This window comes from Notamacropus eugenii, chromosome 2, assembly GCF_028372415.1.
Source record: "Notamacropus eugenii isolate mMacEug1 chromosome 2, mMacEug1.pri_v2, whole genome shotgun sequence".
Lineage (NCBI taxonomy): Eukaryota > Metazoa > Chordata > Mammalia > Diprotodontia > Macropodidae > Notamacropus > Notamacropus eugenii.
The window spans coordinates 332,618,825-332,642,603 of NC_092873.1; the positions used below are offsets into that span (position 1 = coordinate 332,618,825).

Consider the following 23,779-nt stretch of genomic DNA (forward strand, 5'->3'; position numbering starts at 1 on the left):
GAAAGAATGAAATAAATAATTTAGGGTCTTCTCCACTCGGGAAAAAAAAAATTCTCAGAAACCAAAAATGATACTATTTTCTACCTCACATTTCACCTCTCTAGCCATTCAGGTTAAAAAAAATAAATAAAACAGAAGAGGAAATGGTAGAAGAAACAAAAAATTTTTAGAGGGAAAAAACATAGAAAAACAAGAGTACTTTGGTACTCAGAAGCACGGGAAACATTAAAATTGGCAACAGAGCTAACCAGTCAGCACAGACGTTGACAGCAGAAAAAAGACAATTTTAAAATATATAGCTGTCTCTCAAGTCATTACTGTGGCACAGAAGCACACCAATTATGTTACAAGAGAAAGCAACAGTACACACTCCAATATATGTATTACAAACCAACACGATATTTAGAAGTATCAATAATGCCCCTAAGTCACTAAGAAAACATTAAATTATATTCATTCTATTCTGTTTTAAAAAATAAAATATCTAATATATTGCAAAAAAATTTCCACAAAGAGTTAATTTTAAAGATTTTGTGCCTAATGACTAAAATATCAATTACTTTGAAAATCTGGGGTTCATTAAAAAATTAGATAATTCAACATTACTGTATTGTGAAGGCAAATTTATTATAATTATAGAAAATATGTTGGGATAGTAAATAATTATAATTTTATCATAAATATTATTGAAACATTAAATAATTATAAATGTTTACATGCAAAATAAACTGTCATGTCTATATTTATATTGCTCTTCATTAGTAACAAGATTATTTCACTTTGTTTTAAATTATGTAGATTTTATGTTTGGTTAAAAATTTCACCTTAGAATATTTTAAGAATCTACCTGAATCCCAAATCTTACCAGTAGAGTTTTGAAGAAGAAGGCCTGTTTTGTATTTGTGAGCTTTCTCTCCAGGTTTCAAAAAATATAAATCTGGAGTAAGTCTGATGGGAGCAACAGTATTCTTAAAGTAATGATGAACCAAAAACATGAAAACCTGAACTGCAAGAAAAATTAAAAGCAGGAGCAACCTTAAAAAGAAAAAAAAAGCCTATTAATTTAAAGGACTTGCAAATCACGGCAATTTTTTCTAAGTCACTAGCAAATGTTTTAAACAAATCCTTATTCACATGATAGGTATGAAGTCTGTGATAAAAGAACAGATTGAGGCACTGGCAGAAAGACTAAAAAAAAAGCATACAGTATTCAGTTCCATGGACAAATTAATTTTACAACTTCAGCTCCAAGTACAAAAGCCAGAATATCTGATACTGAAATTAAGCAATGGCAAAAAGGAGATTTTTGAATCAAGTTAACTCTACACAGTCAGAGCATGCAAAACTAAACTGGTATAAACACACATACTTTGGATTGGACAGTATATCACTCTTGATTTGAGAAATCCCAGACAGATAAGCAGGATCAGCATGGTGATTACAAATTTCTTCATGATGTGAAAGCAAAGAGAGGAGAGTCCTGAATTTACCCTATCTTATTTAAACATTAGCTTCTTTTTCAGTATAAATTAAGCAATTCCTGTCTACTGCCCATTGTTTGAGCTTTTCCTTGACATTTAGTCTCTTTTGCAAGAGACTTCATGTCACATTCTTATCTTCAATAGGTGTCACAAATCCCTATCTCAGAATTGTGTACTCTGGTATCTTGTACTCAGTGACAATGTGGAGTTCGGCCTAACTGATCCTGCTTTTGCACATTTATTTCATATATTAAAAGCTAATAATATATAAAACATAATACACATATATATGAGAAAAAACCTCATAAGTACATCATTTACACTTATCTCAATTAAATATTAAGTTAAATTTCTATTAGTTTTTTTAAAGAAACCATAGAAGATAAGTACAATTTGCATTGGAGATGCTTAATAAATTTTATTTCATGAAGGCAATATTTGTAATTATGACACCTTATAGACATTTGGTTGAGGAACAGTGTGACACAAATACATTTGTACAGTGGTTTATGGTTTACAAAGCATTCTCTTCGTGACAATCCTGTGAATTAGCACCGTCTTACTCATAAGGCAACTGAGTCTCAAGAGGTGAAATGACTTATGTCCAGCTGACTAGTTATTAAGTGTCAGGACTAAAATATGAATCCACATCTCCTGACTCCAAGTACAGTCTTTTCCCACTATCCCACATTGTTTTCTAAGAAAATGCACTGAGAGTTCTGAGAACTACACTGGAGATCAGGCTCTTGACATAAATGCTTGATGAAATCTCTCCACTTCTCTGGGTTTCCATTACTTATCAAATAGGGATAATAATAATGTCTTTATTTAATACACAGGATTGCTGTGAAGAAGAAATGAGATAAAAAGCATACAAACACTTTGGAAAGGGTGAAGGAACTACACAAATATAAGTTATGACAATGAAGAAGAACATAGAATATTTAAGCACAGAATTTTGAGTGGAAGGTACCTTAGTGAGATTCCTTCATTTTATAGATAAATGAAAAAATAAAGATTATCAGCAGTCTATTAACTGAAGTAACTGTAAGCATAGTAGTATTTTTGTTCATCTCTGGTAATATGTACTAGTGGCTATTTTAGGCTTTCTAAATTATATGAACCATTTTCTACATTTAAAAAATGTGAAGATAAGCTCAGTGCATATCTCTTTTAAGGGAGAAAATTAAATTCAGACAGAAGGGATGATTATACTTACACAGATCTCAATGATTTACTTTCACGTTTCAAAGTAAGGAAATGAAGCTTTGTTATCACACACACTTGCTGCTTCCAAAGGGCCATAGTGCTCACTGTGGATGTTTTGGTTTCAGAAAGTAGAAGCAGACTTTGCTCCATTTCATCAAAAGATTTTGAATCTGTTTCTTCCACTGATTGCTGCTGGCTAAATATACTATAATCTATATGCCAAAAAGAAAAATTTATTAATGTTAAGTGGTATACTTCTCTCAAAAGTAAAAAGGTTCCTGTAATAGACACTTTAATGTGCACAGAGAAAAATAAATTTACTTCCAATATCTATTTATCTTCAACTGGCCCAAATCCAAGAACATTAATGTCAAATCTTTCAAACACTGATGGACATGAAATTATGCAATGTTTAAAATAGGTATTTCCAAAATAACTACATGAGTGCTTCAGTTAAAAAGTAAAAATTATCAATTTATCTTTTAACCATCTTTGATTAAACTGAGCAACAAAGCGGAGGGGTTTTTAAACCAGTCTAACACGTCACCATTTTATTATGAAATGCAACCTTAAAGTACTAGTATATAATCACTTTTACCACTATCTTCTAACTAAATAAACAACAGTCTCTAGAGGACACTTAAGGTATTTTTCCTCCAATAATGCTAAACATAGAAGAAAAGGCCTTACATATTACAGAGTTCAAATTCTCACCCAATCCAAGAAATTCATTCTATAGCATGCCTGGCCAATGAACACACAGACTGCGCTTCAGTACTCTTAGGACATAGAAGGATCATTTAATAGACTAAATAAAATTATGCCTTCTCAAGACCTTTCTACTTGAAAATATCCTGGACATAAATGGACAGATGTTCCAGGCACAGTCTTCCTAAAGAAGTACAGGTATAGGGAAGTGGCTTAAGCAAACATCACATATCCTTCACTATCATATATTTAACAAACTATAAAATGGTAAAACCACACATTTCTATCAACATCATGATATTCACGTAGCACTAATACCTCCTCACCTCCACTTCTTAGAATCCCTAACTTGTTTCAAAATACAACTTAAATGCTATTTCCTGACTAGTCTTCCCTGACCTCCCAGTTGTTAGTAGCCTCTCCCTCCCACAATTATTTCTATTTACTTATCTGTGCACAATTTGCATTCCCCCCTCAGCAGAATGCAAGCTCTCTGAGGGCAGGGATTGTTTCATTTTTCTCTTTGCATCTCCTCTGTTTAGCACTATACCTTGCACATAGTAGGTGCTTAATGTTTGTTAAACTGAATTGAATTTCTGGTTCTGAGTTGTCAAAGAACGTAAGGCTTTTTACCAGCTTGGTCAATTTCTGCTTCAACTTCCAGCTTTAGGAACACATCTTCCAATGTTGTCATGGAAACTCCGTAAGAAATAATCCCCAAATTAGAATGGGTCTCTAGGTCAGAAAACAAGCCTAAAAAAAGAAGTTAAAAAAAAAAAAAAACTTGCTTACTTAAGAACACTAATCTCTCATTCTCTACAATTTCTCTCGGAGGCAACACTATAAAACAGTGAGAACCTTAAACTGAGAATCTAAAAACTGCTCTAGGGTCTTCTAATAACCACATATGTGACTTCGCACATTTCTTAACCTCTCTAAAGTCCAATTTTCTTGTCTCTCAAACAAGAGAATTGGATTAAATGATATTTAAGATCCTTTCTAAAACTAAAATTTGTTTATAAAGCTGCATGTAGTCAAATACTTTCCTGTGAAAGCAAAATAAATATGTAGGACACATTATTTCTGCTAATGGAAAGGAAAGAGGGGAAAATGGCTGATTAGAGCCCAGTCCTCAGAGAGGCACTCTTAAAAATAAGGGTTTTATTTAATATTTTATCCACCTTTTTAGAAGTTTTTCACTTGTGTAACCAGGCTGTCTTCTTTAACATTTCCTTGCATTTTGTCATCTGGACAACCCAGACAATAACAGCAAATATAGAGAACACTAGAGTGAAATGCCTAGAACTCAAAATGTAAAGAAAATAGACAAAAGGCTGTTAATTGTAGTGCTAAGCATGGCATTTTTAATCAAAGGAATAGAGAATAGCTATTCATTAGGACACCAAGATAGATACACACAGCGAGAGTATGGTGAGCTTACAATAGTGGATAAGAATTGATATTGATAAAGGAATCCCACACTTCTCTCATAGGCCTTCAAGGTCAGGAGGTATGGCCACAAGAAAAGACACTAGAAAGACCAGCTGGAGCTCAGCCAGAGAAAAAACTAGAGGATGCACAGAAGGTGCCAAAGAGAGATTCTACAGTGGGTACTTCTAGGAAAACACTAAGACAGTAAGTCCTTTGATGGCTTACTTATTTATTGAACCAGAGTGGATGTTAAATGATTTCTCACCCTTCACCACTGATGGTATACTTCTAAAATCATTTGGATTTGCCAGGAATAGTCAACACAAGACTGGGAAGTAGGCGATTTCAGCTCTTTACAGAACAGTGCATTTTCCGTAAGTTTGATTACTGTATTTTCAAAATGCTGATTTCATTCAATAAATGTATTCTACTCTATTAAACCAATGTATTTTCCTTTCCATCATAAAAAGTTACCATGATGATTAGAATAATTTGGGGAAACTGGAGGAACAAGTCAATTTTGATAAATTTATAAAATTTCACATAAGGGATCTTTACATTTTAAATTCTAGATCAAGACAAGAAAATAAAGGTATCCAGACAAGCACTGGAAGGTTGGGGGAGAGGGGATACAGGGATCCAGGCAAGCACTCCTATCTTTACACAACATGAAAGAGACTTAAGGCTATCAGTCTATCTCAGAACTGTTGTTCTGAGTCTCACCTAGTACTGAGACTTCACTGAGTAGCTATCCCAGACCATGCCCCTGGAAGGAACAGTCATCTCATTCACCAGTCTTTCCTCTTTCAGGGAAAAATGTAGGTGTATACCCAGGAATAGCCACAATGTGCCAGGACTGTTTCTGATAGACTTATTAGCCTTTCACAGCAATGCAAGAACTTAAAACATTCCCAAAGGACTCTTGAGGTAAAATGCCATCCACATCCAGAGAAAGAACTATAGAGACAGAACGCAGAATGAAGCAGACTATTTTCTCTTGTGTTATCTTCTGTTTTGGTTTGGTTTTTTTCTTTCTTTCTCCCATTCATTTCAATTCTTCTATGCAACATGACTAATGTGAAAATGTATTTAATAAGAATGTATGTGTAGAACCCATATAAGATGGCATGCCACCTTGGGGAGGGAAGGGAGAAAGAGGGTGAGAAAATTTAAAACTTATGTGACTACTGAAAACTGAAAATAAATTAATTTAATTTTTAAAAAGAAAATGCAGTTGTATCACTATTGAGAAAACTACCCATATCAGCATCAACAACTTCCTTTACATGTATAATAACAGTTTATGATTTTTTTCCCCATTCCTTGGGCATCTTCTTCTCCTTGAACTATAAGACAACGCCCTAATGCTTTCAAGATAATGTAGCCAACTGTAGTCTCAAATTTCTTCTCTATGTACTTAGTCTGAAGAATCACTCCCCTGATTTTTGTCTTCTTATGTGTCATTTCAATTTCTTCGTATAACATACTGAACACTATAACGTTACAGTTCAAATGTAGTGGCTCTTTTATTTCTGATGACTAAGAAATTTGCTACATTTTCCACCAATTTGTTGTTCTCTCATCATTTTCATTTATAAATTCTTAGGATAATGTGGCTCAGTTGGATCTGACACTAAGCTCTTCCAGACTAGTTTTTACTTCAAGTCCTTTTCTCTTTGTTTTACAAAGCTATGTAACTTATAATCTACCAAGTTGTTTTATAGTCTTTTACCAATGAATTTCCACAAGATATTAACCAGAATTAAAGTTAACATTCATAACAATCAGTTTTAGTCTTGTTGGTCCATGATGTAATTTCTTTTTGTCATTTTCCCACCCATGATTTCCCCCAGGTACATGAGAATCTGGCTTGCTTTTCTCCTTGGAAATATCAGATTATGGTTTATATTATGTTTAGGTCTCAAAAAAAAAAGCAGCTCTAATGTAAGCAATTAGTTCTAAAAAATATCAAATAAAGAAACCACATTATATAACACGACATAAAACAGAAAAAAGGACTTGCAATTCAAGCTCATAAACAATTAAGAGAAGTCTCTTCTGAAGAGAAGGCTTCTACTTCCTCCAGGGGTTAATATAGTTCTTTAGATCTATAGTATTTCAAACTTGTGACAAATATGGTGACATGAAAGGTTCTGGTTAAAGTCAACTGCCCTCAGAAACATCTCAGGAAATATTTAAAAGGGCAACTTATCATCTAAGAAAACAATCAAATCAAAGGGAAATACCAGTAAGCTCTTCCACCTAGTCTTGAAGTTCAAAAGAAGATGACTGTAGGGCTGTGGGGACTCTGACCAAGAGTACAAGCTGGAAGATCAAAGCTAATGTGATCTCTAGTAAAAAGATCTCGAAGCAAGATCAATCCCAAAATGTCAGAACCACAGCAATGAAGTCAGCTCCCTATAGGTTGACATAAGGAAATACAAATGGAACAGAGATGCTTAGTTTGTCCGTGCCATGGCTCCCTAAGAGGCACATTCTCTATATCCTGTTGTGGTAGCAGTAGGGGGTTGCCAATATACAGTTAGTTATTTAGTTCAAGGAGATGGGGTCAAAGCTAGGGCCTGCATTAGGCCCCTAGGCTACAGAGGCAGAAATCAGGGAATGAGGCAGAGAATGGGGTCTAGTCCCACTTCTAGGTCTAGTCCCTTGATGTAGACCAGAGTTAAAGAATAAAATGGGGAGGCATCCTAGAAGCTAGCAATTACATCATGAATTGTTTCAAGCCAAAAGTAGTAGTATCCAGATTGTAGAAAAGATAGAAGCAGGACGTGGCATTCCATTCACAGGATAGTGGGAGGAGCGGAGCCTAGTCCTGTCCCAATCAAAGAAATAAGGCTGGAGATTTGAGTACACTGAAGAAAACAAACATAATATCACAAAGTGGTAAAGCCAAGAGAGTAATTCCATAGTGCATATCAGAAAGCACTAGAAAAAAAGAATGTCTAGGCCACAATTCTCCCAAAGTAGATGGAAAGAATGAAGCAAGAGATAAAAATTAGAGTTGTAGGGTGGAGCCTTCTCTGTCCCTTCCTTCTTCAAGAAGAAAAGCACTCAGGAGTTTCTTGGGAGTTCAACAACTCTACCCTCTAATGAGCCTCACCTATTGAAGGGAACTATACAATTCTCCAGACTTACAGTATTATCCTGGGGTTGCACTCTCCCATTGATGGAAAGAACCCAAGATCACTACAAAGTCAACTTGATCCCTTTCCTTTGAACTGCACAGTCCAGATAACATATTGTACCACTAAAGGGCAAGAACAGGGTTTGGCTCTTCCTTGTGGCTCCATATCCTGCTCCAGCTTTTTCTTGGTCTAGGAACTCCTCTGCTGGTTCTAATAGTGAGAGTCCACAAACACTTTCAAAACTACTTCACCATTACCCCTCTCTTCATCCCTGTAACTGGAGTAAACACACAGTAAATACCTCCCAAAACAAAGGATTTCTCTGCAGGGAATAAGAGTTTGCCTCCGTGTGTGAAATACTTCTATAAGAATATCACCCCCCTTTAAAGATCCAATTTAGAGGATGGCACAGGTCCCTGGGAAGTAAGGTTCACAGTAGAGGCAGGTTGTTGAGTATATAACAATAATAACCCCAAATGCTTTCCTCCTTTAGAGGTGGAGATTCACCCACCCTAAAACCATTATATCTGAAAGACTGTGCTTGCTGAAATGATCCTTGAAGAAATTCACTGAAGGGGAAAGGGTGTTTGGCTCTCAGCTTAGCTACCTCAAGTTACTTCTCCTTTGTTCTACCCAGAGTAATACTGTAAGACTAGGGCACTGGGAGGTGCACAGGGGTGACTCTAGCAAAGCCAAGTATCTGAAGGGAAAGGGAAACGAAATCCAGGATAGTTTTATATATGATAAGGAGTTTCTAAGGAAGGAAGGCAATATTCAAGAGGGAAAAGAAAGTTGTCTTTACTGTTTAGGAGTTAAGGTATGAGTTTCTTCGGTTTTTTTATTGTTCTATTTTTTCAAGTTAGTCTTTACTGTATTTGATACTTTGTAATCCTGTGTGGTAACTAAATTTTACCCTGTATGGTAAACTATACTTTCCCTTTTCTGTAAAGCCCTAGATACAGGTCAAATTTCAACACTTCCAAAGGAAATTCAGAATGATTTAAATTTGATGCAAATTCAATGAGAGATAGTATGCAATCCAAGATTGGGTCTAGTTTTTGAAAACTCAGGGTCTCAAAATCTGGGCATTCAATTACCTCACTTCAAATCCAATGCCACCTTTTGCTATCCTGATACTTTGCTTGGCAAGGAGAATAAGCTGTGGGGATTGTTTGGACTGCCTGTTGCAGCAGCTGTTATATACCTGTAAAACTTTTATAGGAAAGTTATAAGCAAGGTGTTTTTTAAGTTTCCATTTCTTTTTATCACCAACAGCACATTTAAATATGTCAGGATGAAGCTGCTGCAGTTGTTTTGAAATGTCTTCTCATCATTACCCTTTCTTTTAATTTGTTGGTAATTCTGATCTTGGTGTAACTGTTGAAAAGTCTGGCTACGGTCAATACGGTACTGATCACAACTGTAAACAGTGATTTCTTGCATGTTAAGATGGTGTCAACAACATTATTTCTGCTGTTGTATCTGCTCATCGTATCTAGCACTTTTTAAATCTCTTCTAGACATATTTATGATATAGAAACATGAGGCTTCTGACTAGACTATAAACGCGTGGCCTCTTCTATATTCTCAAACCTGAGCCATATTTTCCAAGAAACTTTTCTCTGTCCTATCCTATCCTCCATCTTCCCATCAAAGCACCAAGTGTCAAAATGTACACTGACTTGAATTAGAAAATTTTGTAAAGTTTTTTATAGGTATTCTCTTCATTTTCTACCTTAGACAATGAGAAATAAGTTGCTATTGTCTTCATGGTGATCTCCTTTGCTTATGGTTTACCACGAGCACGTTAATGTAAGATAGCCAAGCATCTCATGAAATTATATTTCTTAATGCTTTGGGAAAAGAGATGAAACCAACTTGGTCAATTTATGTATTTACATCTCTAAGGAGACTCTGTAAACAATCTTTCTATTTAATTACATCTTGTTTTATTTCACTTATTGTAAAAGTTATCAATACTGTTCTGTTTCCATTCTTGAAATATTATGTCCATTCACTGGTCACTGGATGACTGAACACTTAAAAGTATCTACTGTTAAGTTATTATGCAAATATTACATCAAAACTATATGATTCTTAGCCCCATCCCACCATTAACCCCTTTTCTTCTACTCTACCACTACTACTATAGAACCTGAAAAGAGCTGCAAGGGACCAAGTGCTATTTTTTATTTTATTTCACGCATTGCTATTGCTTAAAGAATACATTACCTTGTGGACACAACCTAATGGTGATTTGTCTCTTTATTACTCTGGTCCTCAGAAAACATTATGGAGTCTATTGCTGGGCTACTACTAGAAGCACTTCTAACACGGCAGAGCCTACCTTCAGCCGCTATAGCCTTTGAGAATTCAGATATCTCTATGCCAGGATGATGTAGTAGAGTAAGGCTTTGTGGAAGATTTCCAAATAACTCCAAAAAACAGTAAAATGTAATATTTATCTTCATAAAAAGATATGCAAATGGATTAACTATAATAAAGACTTCATTATCTTCTTTACTATTACACTTGAGTTTTCATCAACCATTAATATCATACCCTGAAGCTGGAAGGAAATATAAAATCTCTATCAAGTGCATTTGTCCTAGGTAGGGCTACAATCAAACAGAGCACCTTGTTTCCTTCAAATAATTTTCTTATCCTTTACAAATTCTTCATTAAAGTCAGTAAGACTCGCTGAGAAGACAAAGGGGAAGGATATTACTCTGAAATAAAAGTAATACAAAATAACATATAAATAAAATGTTTTTAGAAAATGAAACACACCTTCCAACTCCTCTTCCCAAATGAAGTTAATAAGACTTCTTTAATCCAGACTGGGCATACCCACTCCTACACAATCTTCTGCCATGATGTAAATTAGAAATTATGATATCACTTTCATCTGCAAAACTCTAGTCTCAGTGAGGTGATCTGGTAATATGCTGATATTATTTACTCAATATTTTAATTACTGTGAAAACACTGAATTCAGAAATCCACACTAAAGGAGTGAGGCTTGAGAAATTTATTCCAGGGGCTGAACCTCAAAAGTTCAGGGTATAGAACAAAAAAAGAAATGTAAACAGGATTCCAGAATTCAGACCAGGAAGACACCTTGGAAAGTATAGGTTGCTTCTTGTTTCTATCAAAAGTAAAACAGAAGAAAGAAGCCTTCTCTTTAATTAGAAAAAAAATAATAGTATACAACTTACTACAACTACTAAATGGTACAGAGGAAAGTAGGCAGAAAACCTCTGTTAGTCCTAAATCTCAACTCATTATCAACAGATGGGGCTAATCAGTCAAGAAATCACAAAAATAAGTAAATACCTGAAAATTTGTCCATGTCTTTAAAGGGCAAGCTATAGACAAGTTGCTGGTCATTCTGCTGTAATAAGTTAGCTCCAGGTATATGCTGTTTAACCAGTGATGAAAGAGATTCTGTGATGCAATGCTTGTCTATGTACATGCTAAAGAAAACCCAGAAATTATAATGATGTTTATTACAGAATAAACTAGGAAAACAGTTCATTTTAAACTATAACTACTCTGAATTCACACAAACAATTGAGCTACAGTAAGAGTGCCAAATGTGAAGAAAATTTTTAAAATAGTACCTCAGTCGGTAGCCAATCCCCCATTTGCTTTTGAGAAATAAAGAAGAACCAACACATTTCAGCATTCCTTGTGATATTACAGCTTTCCTATCTGTAAAGAAATTTGCAATTTAAGAAATTCCACTTTCATAACAGCTATACTTTGGTACTGGTCATTTTGTTTTCATAATTACATATTTAAAAATTCAATATTTAAAAACCACTTTTAAGTATTAAGCTTTAACAGAGAGAACACTAGGAGTGACCTCTCAGATATAAATTAGTAGCAGATCACAGAATTCAATTTTCACCTCCCAATCTATTTAAAAAAAAAAACAAACTATTCTTGCTATTAAATCTGTACTGCAAAAAAAAAAAAAATACCTGCTTGTGTAGAACAAAGGCTTCTCATCATTTTTGTCACAGACCCCTTTGGTAGTCTGTTGAAGCTTACAGACCTCTTCTCAGGATATTTTGGTAACTATATTATACACTACATTTCAATTAGAGGTTAGTGAAAATAAAGATAGAATTTTACCATACAAATTCCTGGACCTCTTAAAATCTGTCCATAGACCCCTTGGTCCATAAATACCAGGTTAAGAACTTTGGCTTGGAGCAAATGCTCTTAGGTAATATTTTTGAGTCTTTGAACTACCTTAGCCATTCCTCAAAATGGAACATTTGATGTTTATTTCCTTAGTACCCACAGTCCACACCAATATTTTCTTTAAGATAAATAAAATCTCACCAGCAAGAATATCAGCTTCATCCATAAAATGTGTACTAAGGACTATTACTCGATTTGTTTTTCTGTATTTCAAGAGATTCCAAACAATATGACGTGAGCAGGGATCCATTCCAGCAGTTGGTTCATCTAATAGTAACACCTGCATTAAAAGAAAATATAAAAAATTCACAGAAAACATATATAGAGAGATCTAGAAATCTAGAATCCAAAACTTCTGAGTTTATCCAAAGGCTTTATTTTCTAAAATAAAATTTCAAACCAGAAGTAGATGTTTTTAATTGCTAAACATATAACAGAAAACTGATTATAGATGTCTCCAATTTGGCTAGAGACAATCATTTGAGATGCAAATATGAGTTTATCTTTAGTACTGAAATTTTTTAGAAACTAAATTCTGCACTCCTACTTGGCTATATAGAAATAAATAAGGTGGGGGGTGGAGCCAAGATGACGGAGTAGAAAGACACACATACGATAGCTCCGAAACCCACAGCCCATAAAATATCTATAAAAAAGAACTCCCAAGAAATTCTGGAGCAGCAGAAGCCACAGAACAACAGAGCAGATGAGATTTCTGTTCCAGAGTGACCTGAAAACCTCTCACAAAAGGTCCTTCGCGCTGCAGACCCGGAGCCGAGCCCAGCCCAGCCCTGCCTTGGCCATGCAGTGCCGAGAGGAGCAGATCCAAGCAGGCTTCAGAGACGGAATCTCCAGCGGCCGCGCGGGTCCCTCCACCCACAGGTGACAAGGGTCAGTGAGAGGGTCTCTTCAGCGGGTTGAGAGGGGAGTGGGGTGCCCCCATAACTCAGGCCCCCTTGGGAGGCAGCAGCAGAGGCAGCAGCAGACAAGAGCTCCCCAAACAGGCAGCAGCAGACAGGGGCTCCCCAAACAGGCAGGAGCCTGGATCCATTGTTGAAGGTCTCTGCATAAACCCCCTGAGGGAACTGAGCATGTGAGGTGGCCCTGCCACGACCTGAGCACCTGAACCTAATCTCACATTGAATAGCAGCCCCGCCCCCACCAAAAGCCCTGAGGCTGGGAAGCAGCATTTGAATCTCAGACCCAAATTGCTGCCTGCGCAGATCTGGAGGCTTGGTGGGTATGAAGAGAATATTCAGAAGTCAAGTCACTGGCTGGGAAAATGCCCAGAAAAGGGGAAAAAAAATAAGACTATCGAAGGTTACTTTCTTGGTGAACAGGTATTTCCTCCCTTCCTTTTTGATGAGGAAGAACAATGCTTATCATCAGGTAAAGACACAGAAGTCAAGGCTTCTGTATCCCAGCCCACTCAATGGGCTCAGGCCATGGAAGAGCTCAAAAAGGATTTTGAAAATCAAGTTAGAGAGATGGAGGAAAAACTGGGAAGAGTAATGAGAGACATGCAAGCAACGCATGAAAAACAAGTAAACACCCTGCTAAAGGAGACCCAAAAAAATGCTGAAGAAAATAACACCTTGAAAAATAGGCTAACTCAATTGGCAAAAGAGGTTCAAAAAGCCAATGAGGAGAAGAATGCTTTCAAAAGCAGAATTAGCCAAATGGAAAAGGAAGTTCAAAAGCTCACTGAAGAAAATAGTTCTTTCAAAACTAGAATGGAACAGATGGAGGCTAACGACTTTATGAGAAACCAAGAAATCACAAAACAAAACCAAAAGAATGAAAAAATGGAAGATAATGTGAAATATCTCATGGGAAAAACAACTGACCTGGAAAATAGATCCAGGAGAGACAATTTAAAAATTATGGGACTACCCGAAAACCATGATCAAAAAAAGAGCCTAGATATCATCTTTCATGAAATTATCAAGGAAAACTGCCCTGAGATTCTAGAACCAGAGGGCAAAATAAGTATTCAAGGAATCCACAGATCACCACCTGAAAGAGATCCAAAAAGAGAAACTCCTAGGAACATTGTGGCCAAATTCCAGAGTTCCCAGGTCAAGGAGAAAATATTGCAAGCAGCTAGAAAGAAACAATTCAAGTATTGTGGAAATACAATCAGGATAACACAAGATCTAGCAGCTTCTACATTAAGGGATCGAAGGGCTTGGAATAGGATATTCCAGAAGTCAAAGGAACTAGGACTAAAACCAAGAATCACCTACCCAGCAAAACTGAGTATGATACTTCAGGGGAAAAATTGGTCTTTCAATGAAATAGAGGACTTTCAAGCATTCTTGATGAAAAGACCAGAGCTAAAAAGAAAATCTGACTTTCAAACACAAGAATGAAGAGAAGCATGAAAAGGTAAACAGTAAAGAGAAGTCATAAGGGACTTACTAAAGTTGAACTGTTTACATTCCTACATGGAAAGACAATATTTGTAACTCTTGAAACTATTCAGTATCTGGGTACCGGGTGGGATTACACACACACACATGCACACACACACACACACACAGACAGAATGCACAGAGTGAATTGAATAGCATGGGATCATATCTTAAAAAAATGAAATCAAGCAGTGAGAGAGAAATATATTGGGAGGAGAAAGGGAGAAATGGAATGGGGCAAATTATCTCTCATAAAAGAGGCAAGCAAAAGACTTATTAGTGGAGGGATAAAGAGGGGAGGTGAGAGAAAAATATGAAGTTTACTCTCATCACATTCCACTAAAGGAAGGAATAAAATGCACACTCATTTTGGTATGAAAACCTATCTTACAATACAGGAAAGTGGAGGATAAGGGACAAGCAGGGTTGGGGGCGATGATGGAAGGGAGGGCATTGGGAGGAGGGAGCAATTTGAGGTCGACACTCATGGGGAGGGACAGGATCAAAAGAGAGAAAAGAAGCAATGGGGGCAGGACAGGATGGAGGGAAATATAGTTAGTCTTATACAACATGACTATTATGGAAGTCATTTGCAAAACTACACAGATTTGGCCTATATTGAATTGCTTGCCTTCCAAAGGGAAGGGGTGGGGAGGGAGGGAGGAAAAGAAGTTGGAACTCAAAGTTTTAGGAACAACTGTCAAGTACTGTTCTTGCCACTAGGAAATAAGAAATACAGGTAAAGGGGTATAGAAAGTTATTTGGCCCTACAGGACAAAAGAGAAGATGGAGACAAGGGCAGAGAGGGATGATAGAAGAGAGAGCACATTGGTGATAGGGGCAATTAGAATGCTTGGTGTTTTGGGGTGGGGAGAGGGGACAAAAGAGGAGAAAATTTGGAACCCAAAATTTTGTGAAAATGAATGTTAAAAGTTAAATTAATTAATTAAAAAAAAGAAAAGAAAAGAAATAAATAAGGTGGAAAGGAGAACATAATACAAAAATTTCTGATTCATGCAATTCTGCAATTTCTGTTTTACTACAGGACAACTCAAGTCATGGCCAAGACAATTATTCAATGAACTTAACACAGAGATATTCGAAGGGTGTCCACTTAAGTCTACCTGCAATTCAGTACACATTTATTAAGCCCTTATTATGTATAAGGCCCTTACTTGGCAATGGGGATATAAAATCCAAAATAGTCCCTACACTCAAGAAGTTTGCATTCTAAGGATATAACATGCAAAAGGAGAAGTAAATTCATGATTAACTGAGGAGGGATTGGGCACTATCAACTAAAGTAATCAAGAAATGCGTTACATAGGTAATGACACCTAAACCGTGATTTGAAGGATTCAAAGGATTCTACGATGTAGAGGTGAGAAGGAAATATATTCTAGACACAAAGGAATTTTTGCCCAGGTAGGACATGGGTTACCAAGTTTGGTAAACTTTAAGTCTTGGAACATAGAGTACATCAAGTGGAATATTGTGAAGTGAATCTGGAAAGGATGGGATAGTCTGGTCTAGGGCTATATGAGGGAGAAGGAGAAATGGAAGAATGGGAGCCTGTGATCAAGAGAGGAATTTCAGAGCTATGATACATGGATAAGGACCAGGGTTATCTGTGAAATATAGGTATCATTTCTGAGAATACCTTCTGTGCATGCCTTCATCCCTGACATACTGGGTGAAGTTCTACTCTAGGTGTGAATTATGATTTCACTCTAGTAGCCAGGAAAATGAAGTACTATCTTATCCTTCATTCACCACAGGCACCTTGCAACAATGGAAGATCTTTTGGATTTCCTACTTAGTTGAGACAATTCCTTCTCAGTTTCCACTGATAATCATATTCCTCCCACACACTAAGTGTAGGTACCTCCTCCTCCAACCTCTGTACTGAGCCTTTTATTCTTTTCTCAATACAATCTCTCCCCTGGTGATTTCATCAGCTATCATCTCCCATGGGTTTAATTATCATCTCTATGCAGACAAATTCTGGTTCTATGTATCAAGACTTTAATTTCTCTTTTGAGTTCAGTTCCAAACAATATATCCCAAAGTGAACTCATTATCTTTCCCTCTCACTTTCCCCCTTCCCAAAATTCACAGCTTCTGTTGAAGGAAATACCATCGTTCCAGGATCCCTGATTCCTAATCTTATCATTAACCTTGACTACTCCTCAACTCTCCCTCAACCCACATATCCAATCAGTTTTTAAATCTTGTCATTTCTACCTCTGTATATCTCAAATCCAACCCCTTCTTCACATGGCTAACACCTTAGTTCAGGCCCTCAATATTTCTCACCCAACTTAATGTTAACAGCCTCCTAATAAAGTGACTCCAACTGTCAGGTCTCTCACCATCCCATCTATCCTACATACTTGCTGTCAATATCATTTTCCTGAAGCAGAGATCTGACCATGTGTTTTCTCTACTCAACCGATGGCACCTGATGTCTCCATGATCCAACTAGAACTCCTATTCAGCATTTAAAGCCTTTTGCAACCTGGACCCAAACTATTTCCAGCTTCACTTTGAATTATGTCCCTTCTGATATTTTGCCATCCAGTCAAAAAGGCCTTCTGTTTCAAACCTGTGACAAAGTATCTCCAGTTTCTGTACTTTTGTACAGCTATAACATGTGTCTAGGATACACTCCCTCCCTATCTTTTTTCTCATAGTCTCCCTTCAAGATGTAGCTCAAGCCCCATCTTCTGTTTAATACTTTTCCTGATTTCCTACTAGTAGTAGTGCTCTCCTTCCCAAACTACCTTTTATTTAACTTTGTGCTGTACTTAGTTTTATTTGTACTTGTCTCTCCCATTCGAATGTAAATTTCCTTCTCTAGGAGTTCCTTACATTATTTCATCCTTTGTATTTGTACTCTAAGACTTAACATAATGTCTGGCACGTAGTATGGAATTGGTATATTCTTAATGATTAACTAACTGATCGCCATATATGAATGTTCCAAAATATCTTATATAGGAAATACATCCACAAAAGAATTCATATTTCCCTCCAAATCCATCCCACTTCCAAATTTATCCATTCCTATTGAAAGTACCACCATCTCTCCATTCACCCTGATTTGTCACCTTGGAGGCAACCTTGATTCTTCCTTCTCTTTCATCACCCCCATCTAATCAACTGTCACATCTTTTTTATTCTATCTCTACAATATCTCTCATAGCTATTCCCCCTTTCTCTCTTTATATATTCTACCTATAGTTCAGACCTTAATTACTTTTAGCCTACCCTATAACCAGTCTTCTAATTAGTTTCTATCTCCAGTCTCTCCTCCTAATTTATCCTCTATATAGGTTCCAAATTGATATTTTCAAAATGAACGTCATGCTATGTGCCTACCCTTAAATCTTTAGTCTTAGTTTCTCTTTCTGTGGGTCTACATATGTGTTTATATAAATGTAATCTAGAAGATGCCTGAAAGACAGATTTGGAAAAGATGCTATAGATAGATGCTATGAACTTCAAAAGAGAAGAGGCTGCTCAGTGATGGTTGCAAAAGGAAGCAAAAACATGTTGAGGGGGATGAGAGAAGGTGCACCCAGTCCTGAAGAGGATGGCTTGAGATCCAGTATCTTCTGAGGGAGACCCTAGACTGAGTTCCACATGTGCAAGAAAACAGAAGGAATATGAGGAAGAAATCTAAGATGAAGGGAAGTATGTCTTTATGTTTTAACATAATTGGGGGTTTTGGGAAATACAATGGAAGAGAGGCTCCACCAGAAGAGGATACATTCTGTAGGGGTAAGGCTGAGGTACTTGGAGAGTACAGACTAGTAGCAGGGTAAGGGAATTGTGCACTCAGAATTACAGGAATTAGGAGGAAGTGAATGAGGTAAGCTCCTATAGATTATCAATCCCAGTAATTAAGAGGGTGGTGGTAGTTTATTAGCCACTGCCTGAAGAGGGAAATACTATTTACTGAGGCTCCCAAACTCAATGGTTCTATGATGACTATAAATGGCATTGTTTGTTTTCTCTCAAACACCAGGGAAGAAAGGAAACTGAACCTCATATCTGACTGAAGAGATCATCAAGGGTCTGAATTATTTCATATTCAATGGTATTTGCTTTGCCTCTGTTAGGACAGCAGTTTTCAGATGCAGCTACCCTTACTCTGACACAGCTTTTGCCCCACACACAGTCCCCATACAACTTCTTTTATTTAGCCCCACCTTCCCTAACATCTTGCCTGGTAAAGCTTCCTTTCCTTAGGAGATCTGACTGGCCCCAGCTTCTCTGATGCTGCTTTCTAGACTAGGACCAATAAAAAGCCCAAGCCATTTGGGCTCTCGGCTACAGTGGGGGCCTGAGACCATGGGAGTCACTATGCCCTGATGACTGATTGACCAGATACATGTCCAACTGAGATAAGGGTAGGTCATGTCCAGAGAAGCTAAGTACTTCCATACCCCTTTTGCATACCCTTGCTGTGTTAGAGGAACATAATTTTCCTTCTGTGTTAAATGTTCAATGATTCATGAGTACCTAATTTTGTCCCAACACTGAACCTGAACTATGTGATCACTGGCTGTAGAGTTGTATCTACATTTGTGTACTCATCAGGTTAGGAGAAGGCCTCATGGCTGACTGAATTGGAGGAAATATAGAGGAAAGGAAAGGAGGCATTAGTTTTGGAGGGACAGTGCCTAGTTCCCTGTTGCCAGAGCTCTTCTCTGTATAATCACATATGGGGACCCATCTCTATGGGACAAGCAGCACGCTCACACTCGGGAAAATTATCTCTGTGAGCGTTGGAAGAGGATGTTGGGAAGGGAGTGTGGTAGTGGGGACAAACAAAATGCCAAGGCCTTAGTTGTTGACTATGTTCAAAAAGCTGGACAGTCAGTGTAGTCAGAATGAAAGTAAACCAGGAGAGCACATTCAGTTCTCAACTTTCAGGAGAAGTCAAATGCAATGAAGTCAAAGGGAAGTGAGCAAAGCTAATGGTGAGGCAAGTAAAGAGATCTCTCCTGACATCAGTAGAGAGTGAGGGGCCCTAGCCAGGAATCTACCCCTTTTGTCTCTGACTCTGAGGTTAGGTTCCTACTGAGAAAGGAGCCATGAGACTGGAGAAGGGGAGCAGCCTAGAGGCAGAGACTGGGAAATTCTCATCTGTGGTTAAAAAGCCCCTGGCTTATCCTATCATTGTTTCCTGGAGAAGGACGGTGACTGCCCTGAGGGAATAAGCTATGGCTAGCCCTCTTCATCAGAGAAATGGTAGGTGCCCAAGAAGTTCAAACAGAAATCTGAGGAATTCCTGAAGTAATTCTGAGATGGTAGAATACAATGTAAAATTCGTAGAGTCCTGCATGTGAAGTATATCCTTGGCTCCTCATTGAGACTTACGTATTGAGACCCTGTTCCAATACTAGTTCCTAGAAGTAAGAGGCCTGGTGTCTAAGGGTTCTGCTCATTAGGGTCCTGGAAATGAGAGGTCTAGTGCCTGGGTGCTCAATGTTTATGGATGGTTAGGATGGTGGTGTTTTCGTCATTTGCTTTGGTGAAATTAGTCAGAATATCATCTTCACAGGCGGCAACAGGCTCAAGTTTCAAAATCCAATCCATTCAATGGTATGGAAGAACTGCACCATTGTTACAATGATTCAAGGCACAGCAGCTGTATACTCTTGGAGAATGGATCTCCACATTAGGAAGCAACTTCCAAACTTCTTCTCTAAAAGGTTAGGTAGCCATCCTCATCAATCAAGTAAAGACACCTCTACCTCCAGTCCCAGCTTACTGGCAATGACTCAGAGCAAAACATATGCAGACTCCCCAGCAGAAGATTCCAATGAGGGAATGAGCCTCCAAACTTCGGTGGGGCTGTGAGTGGAACATCTATTCTTTAAGAGTCAAAGCCACATGGCTCCCAATGGCGATGATGGCTCCCACAAGTTCCCATGCTTTCCCCTTACTGTCATATACTCCAAGGAAGAAAAAGAGAAACCCTCAACAATTATTTAATGATTCATCTTTGCTTCAAGTCCCAACTAAAATCCCACCTTTTATACCTAAACCCTCTTAATTCCAGTGCTTTCCCACTTCTAATTATGTCCTATTACTCCTCATGAGATTATAAGCTTCTTGAGGACGACTGTCTTTTGCCTCTTTTTGTAACACCAGCACTTATCATGGTGCCTGGTACATAGCAGGTACCTAATAAATGTTTATTTATTGACTGATAATTTCTTTCAATGTATGATGAACATAAGGAAATCTATCTGCAGTCCAAGATCAATAGATTAAAATGTTTTCTTTTCATTAATATGAAAAAGCAGTCAGTCAGTCAATAAACAGTTATTAAGTGCCTACTATGTGCCAGGAAATGTGCTAAGTGCTAGGGATACAAAGAAAGGCAAAAAGAGTCCCCACTGTCAAGGAGCTCACAGTCCAATGAAAAAGCAAATAATTAGGTACAAAAAAGCTATATACAAGATAGACTGGAAATAATCAACAAGAAGGCACTAGAATCAAGAGGAATCAGGAAAGGTTTCTTGAAGAATGTGAGTTTTTAGCTGGAACTCCAAGGAAGGCAGTATGTTGAGATAAGGAGGAAGAGCATTTCGGACATGGGAGACAGCTAAAGAAAATGCTCAGCATTAGAGGAGATAGAATGTCCTGTTCAAGGAAGAGCAAGGTGTCTAGTACCACTGTACTGGAAGAAAATGCAGGAGGGAGGTGATAAAAAGGTGTAAGAAAACAGGAAAGGCATTTCAATACTTTCATAGATCTGTGACCTCATTAATGTGGGCACTGCCTTGATGATAAAACAAAAGTAATGTACAAATAATCATTTCTAAATGTGCAATTTTACCATTACTCCAAAGTAAGCATCATTACAGCATTTCAGTTGTACTATTCAGATTTACTGATTGGTGAATATTGATTAGTTTTCGTTTTAAAGGACAATAAGACAGCAAAAAAAAATTGTGGTAAAAGGCAAGAAAAAATGTTTCTAATTGCATTCAGCTAAGATGTGGAGACACAATAGACAGTAATCAAATTTCTTTGGGCTCTGAGTAAATTATAAAGCACAGGACTAATATGAACTGCTTAATGCTAAGGTTTTCCCATTTAAGGTTCAATCACTTTAAGGTTCAATAAATTCTTCACAAAAATCATTTCTGAGGAGGTTACAGTAACAGGTAATCAAACAGCGAGTACAGGCTTAGTAAACCTGGTCTGACTTTCTCAACAAGCTGGGTATTGTTCAACAGAAACACTAAGTATCTCAAGTGCCTCTATATCTACATATCAAGTGCCACTTCTCTATTTTCCAATTTGAAGACTATATTGTAGTAGTTCTATAGATACAGTTTAGACACTTTACTAGTTTACAATATTTACCTTGGGATCTCCAAGAACAGCAATACCCAATGACAACTTTCGTTTCTGACCTCCACTTAATTTTTTTGCTTGGTTATCTTTAATGACTTGCATATCCAAATCTAGCAAAACTTTCTGCACCTTCATAAAAAGGGGAGAAATCATTAAAAAATAATACATTATTATGCCATAAAAATGATGAAATGGACAGTTTCAGAGGAAACGAGAAAGACCATAGTGCATTCATGAAAAGCAAAGTGAACAGAACTATGAAAAAAACTTATACAATGACAATAAACATTATAGAGGAAAACTCTCTGATCAGTTAAATGACGAACCACTTGTCTAGAAATCTAAAAAGTGAAACATACCTCTTATCTCCTGTTAGTGATGTGACTGGTGAATTTAAGATGCACAGGGAGACATACATTTTGGGGCAAGGCTAATATTAGAATTTATTTTGCTGGATTATCTATGCTTATGATGGCGTTTTTTTCTTTAGTTATTGTTGTTGTTCAGGGGAAAGAGAGAGTAGCTAATAATATTAATTCAGATAAAATAAGTTTATTTTTTCCCAAATACATGTACGCATACATACATATGCATGTATACATATAGCAATGAAAACAATTTGCTTAACTGTAAATACTGCTTTTTAAATGCTTGTTTTTAAAGTACTGACATACATTTATCAAAAAAATAAAGAAGTAAAAAAAACCCACTTAACTATGCCCAGCACAGTGCTAGAATAGTATCTTCCACATTAAGAACAGCATTTTTTGAATCTGGTAAGAACAAAAGTTTGCAAAAGTTCATCCTAATGTTCCACACTTTTTTAATTGTTTTTTTTTTTTTAAACAAACATAAGCTTTTTCAGTTGGCATGAGGCAGATTTGCCTTCAGGGTTTCAGGCTTATTATCACTATTTACTATATGTATGGCAAGTAAGGATATGATTTTCTGTTTGAACAACATACCTCTTGTATTACACTGTTGGCTGGAATCCCTTTGATAGAGGCCAAAATTGACAAATTCTCTTCAACTGTCAGCACATCAAAATTTATATCTAATTGTGGGCAAATTCCAATCATTTTTCTTGCTTCAAACATTTCATCAATTTCTGAGACTCTATGTCCATAAATAGATGCAAGCCCTAAAAGTACAGGCATAAAAATTATTTTATATATAAAACCTTAACTCTTAATATGATAGACTATATTCCTGTTAGAGTTATCATGCGATTAATGATATAAATCTATTTCTTAAATGGTACCCATTAGTTTCAATTTCTATCAGAAAATATTGGTGCATTTTCTTTCATTTGTAAACTGAATTCTTTAATTATTCTAAACTGAGGGAAAAGAGTAAAATAAAACAATTGAAAATTAAAGCAACTTTTTACCAATGAAAATACCAAACGATGAAATGTGAATGCTTTACTTTTCAAAGTAAAATATTGTACTGTTTTATATAACTAATACACATAAAGCACTTTTAAGGCTTACAAAACACTGCGTACTATACAACATTTAAGCCTCAAAACAGAGCTAATGAGACAAATACTGTAGGCATTATTATTTCCATTTTACAGACTGAGGCTCAGAGAAGTTAAAGGACATGGCACCAAAGCCAGTAAGTGTGAGGGGTCTGACTCTGAGTCCAACACCATACCTACTAGACCACATTACCTCTCTAAAGGATAACTGAATCGCCATTTTATAAGCAACATCTTTTCCTGCTTCTAGGGAAAAATCAAAAGAATATTCTTCACATGTGAAACCTTAGCTCTTTTGGCCTATCCTCTTCATTA

The 23,779-nt window shown here is 36.8% G+C and overlaps 1 protein-coding gene across 6 annotated transcripts in view; it reads right to left on the bottom strand.

Moving 5' to 3' along the window:
- Positions 1 to 23,779, bottom strand: part of ABCA5 (ATP binding cassette subfamily A member 5) — a 116,296-nt gene that overhangs the window by 47,639 nt on the left and 44,878 nt on the right. For all 6 annotated transcript variants that reach the window (XM_072645529.1, XM_072645530.1, XM_072645531.1 and 3 more), the window contains 8 exons: positions 22,947 to 23,122; positions 21,991 to 22,110; positions 12,329 to 12,467; positions 11,599 to 11,689; positions 11,312 to 11,451; positions 4,032 to 4,151; positions 2,701 to 2,902; positions 866 to 1,035 (listed from right to left, as the gene is read on the bottom strand). In XM_072645529.1, the coding sequence (XP_072501630.1) occupies positions 866 to 1,035; positions 2,701 to 2,902; positions 4,032 to 4,151; positions 11,312 to 11,451; positions 11,599 to 11,689; positions 12,329 to 12,467; positions 21,991 to 22,110; positions 22,947 to 23,122 (1,158 nt within the window). The remainder of the gene's footprint in view (positions 1 to 865; positions 1,036 to 2,700; positions 2,903 to 4,031; positions 4,152 to 11,311; positions 11,452 to 11,598; positions 11,690 to 12,328; positions 12,468 to 21,990; positions 22,111 to 22,946; positions 23,123 to 23,779) is intronic.